Consider the following 4,275-nt stretch of genomic DNA (forward strand, 5'->3'; position numbering starts at 1 on the left):
GAAGAACGACAGAATCATGAAACAGAGAGAAAGAGAACAGAAGAAGAGTTTAATAAGAGAGAAGAACGATATAAAACACTAATGAAAGAGAAAGAAGATCTTCAATCCAAACATGAAGAAGAAGAAAACAAGATGAAGATCCTGATGAAGAAACATGAAAAAGAGAAAGAGAGAATGAAGATGATGATGGAGAAACTGAACAGAGAAAGAGAAGAAATGATGAAGAAACATGAAGAAGAGAACAAGAGAATGAAGATGATGATGATGGAGGAGCTGAACAGAGAAAGAGAAGAACTGATGAAGAAACATGATGAAGAGAACAAGAGAATGAAGATGATGATGGAGAAACTGAACAGAGAAAGAGAAGAACTGATGAAGAAACATGATGAAGAGAACGAGAGTATGAAGATGATGATGGTGGATGAACGACTGAATCATGAAAAAGAGAGAAAGAGAAGAGAAGAGGAACTGAAAAGAGAAATAAAAGAACAAGAGAAACATCAGAGAGAGATACGAGACAAGATGAGACGAGAACGAGAGACATTCAAACATGAAATAGAGGAAATGAGACAAGAAAAAGAGAATGTGAAGAAAGAAAAAGAAAATCTTCAGATCAAATACGACACAGAAATAGATAGACTGATGAACAGAATAGGGAATGAGAGGAAGAAAAGAGAAGAGGAATTTAATGAGAGAGAAGAACGATACAAAACACTAATGAAAGAGAAAGAAGATCTTCAATACAAACATCAAGAAGAAGAAAACAAGATGAAGATCCTGATGGAGAAACTGAACAGAGAAAGAGAAGAACTGATGAAGAAACATGAAGAAGAGAAAGAGAGTATGAAGATGATGATGGAGGAGAAAATGAACAGAGAAAGAGAAGAACTGATGAAGAAACATGAAGAAGAGAATGAGAGAATGAGCATGATGATGGAGAAACTGAACAGAGAAAGAGAAGAACTAATGAAGAAACATGAAGAAGAAGAAAACAAGATGAAGATCCTGATGGAGAAACTGAACAGAGAAAGAGAAGAACTGATGAAGAAACATGAAGAAGAGAAAGAGAGAATGAAGATGATGATGATGGAGAAACTGAACAGAGAAAGAGAAGAACTGATGAAGAAACATGAAGAAGAGAAAGAAAGTTTGAAGATGATGATGGAGGAAGAACGACAGAATCATGAAACAGAGAGAAAGAGAAGAGAAGAAGAGTTTAATGAGAGAGAAGAACGATACAAAACACTAATGAAAGAGAAAGAAGATCTTCAATCCAAACATGAAGAAGAAGAAAACAAGATGAAGATCCTGATGAAGAAACATGAAAAAGAGAGAATGAAGATGATGATGGAGAAACTGAACAGAGAAAGAGAAGAAATGATGAAGAAACATGAAGAAGAGAACAAGAGAATGAAGATGATGATGATGGAGGAGCTGAACAGAGAAAGAGAAGAACTGATGAAGAAACATGAAGAAGAAGAAAACAAGATGAAGATCCTGATGGAGAAACTGAACAGAGAAAGAGAAGAACTGATGAAGAAACATGAAGAGAAAGAGAGAATGAACATGATGATAATGATGGAGAAACTGAACAGAGAACGAGAAGAACTGACGAAGAAACATGAAGAAGAGAAAGAGAGTATGAAGATGATGATGGTGGATGAACTGAACAGAGAAAGAGAAGAACTGATAAAGAAACATGAAGAACAGAAAGAGCGAATGAAGATCCTGATGGAGAAACTGAACAGAGAAAGAGAAGAACTGATGAAGAAACATGAAGAAGAGAAAGAGAGAATGAAGATCCTGATGGAGAAACTGAACAGAGAAAGAGAAGAACTGATTAATAAATATGAAGAAGAGAAAGATAGAATGAAAAAGATGATGGAGAAACTGAACAGAGAAAGAGAAGAACTGATGAAGAAACATGAAAAAGAGAAAGAGAGAATGAAGATGATGATGGTGGATGAACTGAACAGAGAAAGAGAAGAACTGATAAAGAAACATGAAGAACAGAAAGAGCGAATGAAGATCCTGATGGAGAAACTGAACAGAGAAAGAGAAGAACTGATGAAGAAACATGAAGAAGAGAAAGAGAGAATGAAGATCCTGATGGAGAAACTGAACAGAGAAAGAGAAGAACTGATTAATAAATATGAAGAAGAGAAAGATAGAATGAAAAAGATGATGGAGAAACTGAACAGAGAAAGAGAAGAACTGATGAAGAAACATGAAAAAGAGAAAGAGAGAATGAAGATGATGATGGAGAAACTGAACAGAGATAGAGAAGAACTGATGAAGAAACATGAAAAAGAGAAAGAGAGAATGAAGATGATGATGGAGGAGAAACTGAACAGAGAAAGAGAAGAACTGATGAAGAAACATGAAAAGAGAAAGAGAGAATGAAGATGATGATGGAGAAACTGAACAGAGAAAGAGAAGAACTGATGAAGAAACATGAAAAAGAGAAAGAGAGAATGAAGTTGATGATAGAGAAACTGAACAGAGAAAGACAACTGATGAAGAAACACAAAGAAGAGAAAGAGAGAATGAAGTTGATGATGATGATGGAGAAACTGAACAGAGAAAGAGAGGAACTGATGAAGAAACACAAAGAAGAAAAAGAGAGAATGAAGATCCTGATGGAGAAACTGAACAGAGAAAGAGAAGAACTGATGAAGAAACATGAAGAAGAGAAAGAGAGAATGAAGATCCTGATGGAGAAACTGAACAAAGAAAGAGAAGAACTGATGAATAAACATGAAGAAGAGAAAGATAGAATGAAAAAGATGATGGAGAAACTGAACAGAGAAAGAGAAGAACTGATGAAGAAACATGAAAAAGAGAAAGAGAGAATGAAGATGATGATGGAGGAGAAACTGAACAGAGAAAGAGAAGAACTGATGAAGAAACATGAAAAAGAGAAAGAGAGAATGAAGATGATGATGGAGAAACTGAACAGAGAAAGAGAAGAACTGATGAAGAAACATGAAAAAGAGAAAGAGAGAATGAAGATGATGATGATGGAGAAACTGAACAGAGAAAGAGAAGAACTGATGAAGAAACTTGAAGAAGAGAAAGAGAGAATGAAGATGATGATGGAGAAACTGAACAGAGAAAGAGAAGAACTGATGAAGAAACATGAAAAAGAGAAAGAGAGAATGAAGATGATGATGGAGGAGAAACTGAACAGAGAAAGAGAAGAACTGATGAAGAAACATGAAAAAGAGAAAGAGAGAATGAAGATGATGATGGAGAAACTGAACAGAGAAAGAGAAGAACTGATGAAGAAACATGAAAAAGAGAAAGAGAGAATGAAGATGATGATGATGGAGAAACTGAACAGAGAAAGAGAAGAACTGATGAAGAAACTTGAAGAAGAGAAAGAGAGAATGAAGATGATGATGGAGAAACTGAACAGAGAAAGAGAAGAACTGATGAAGAAACATGAAAAAGAGAAAGAGAGAATGAAGATGATGATGATGGAGAAACTGAACAGAGAAAGAGAAGAACTGATGAAGAAACATGAAAAAGAGAAAGAGAGAATGAAGTTGATGATAGAGAAACTGAACAGAGAAAGAGAACTGATGAAGAAACACAAAGAAGAGAAAGAGAGAATGAAGTTGATGATGATGATGGAGAAACTTAACAGAGAAAGAGAGGAACTGATGAAGAAACACAAAGAAGAAAAAGAGAGAATAAAGAAGATGATGGAGGAAGAACGACAGAATCAAGACAAAGAGAGAAAGAGAAGAGAAGAAGAAATCAGAGAAAGAGAAGAACTGATCAACAAAGTAGAAGAAGAGAATGAGAGAATGAAGAAGATGATAGAGAAAGAACGACAGAATCATGACAAAGAGAGAGAGATAAGAGAAGAGGATGAGAAAAGAAGAGAGAGAGAGAAACAGATTAGTGATGAACAGATTCAGAGACTGAATAGTGAAATGGAGAGAATAATCAGAGAGAAAGAGAGAATAGAAAGAGAGAGACGAGAACAACTAGAGAATTCAGAGAAGAGACTGACAGAAGAAAGAAACATGAGAGAAGATCCACAAAAGACTTCTGAAGAAACACTGAAACTCCTTGAAGAACAGCATGAAGAAGAACTGAAGAGAAGACAAGCGGAGTGGAGAGAGGAATATGAACGAGAGAAAGAGAAGATGATGAGGAAGATCTGCTCTGAAACTGATCTGTCACTACAGGTGAGTCTTTGTGTTTGTTCTGTTTCCTCCAAACCTAATAAAAGTGTTTCAGGTCTTAAGAAATCTCTTCTGTCAA

General features: G+C 35.5%; 1 protein-coding gene across 1 annotated transcript in view; it reads left to right on the forward strand.

Moving 5' to 3' along the window:
* The window catches only part of LOC125261565 (golgin subfamily A member 6-like protein 22), a gene marked incomplete at both ends in the record, with an annotated part of 6,782 nt that extends 3,480 nt beyond the window's left edge, over positions 1-3,302 (forward strand). Inside the window, 3 exons of the mRNA XM_048180115.1 lie at positions 1,309-1,380; positions 1,516-1,524; positions 3,210-3,302. Coding sequence (XP_048036072.1) covers positions 1,309-1,380; positions 1,516-1,524; positions 3,210-3,302 — 174 coding nt within the window. The remainder of the gene's footprint in view (positions 1-1,308; positions 1,381-1,515; positions 1,525-3,209) is intronic.
* Between the last annotated feature and the right edge of the window lie 973 nt (positions 3,303-4,275).

This window comes from Megalobrama amblycephala, unplaced genomic scaffold (assembly GCF_018812025.1).
Source record: "Megalobrama amblycephala isolate DHTTF-2021 unplaced genomic scaffold, ASM1881202v1 scaffold433, whole genome shotgun sequence".
Taxonomy (NCBI): Eukaryota; Metazoa; Chordata; class Actinopteri; order Cypriniformes; family Xenocyprididae; genus Megalobrama; species Megalobrama amblycephala.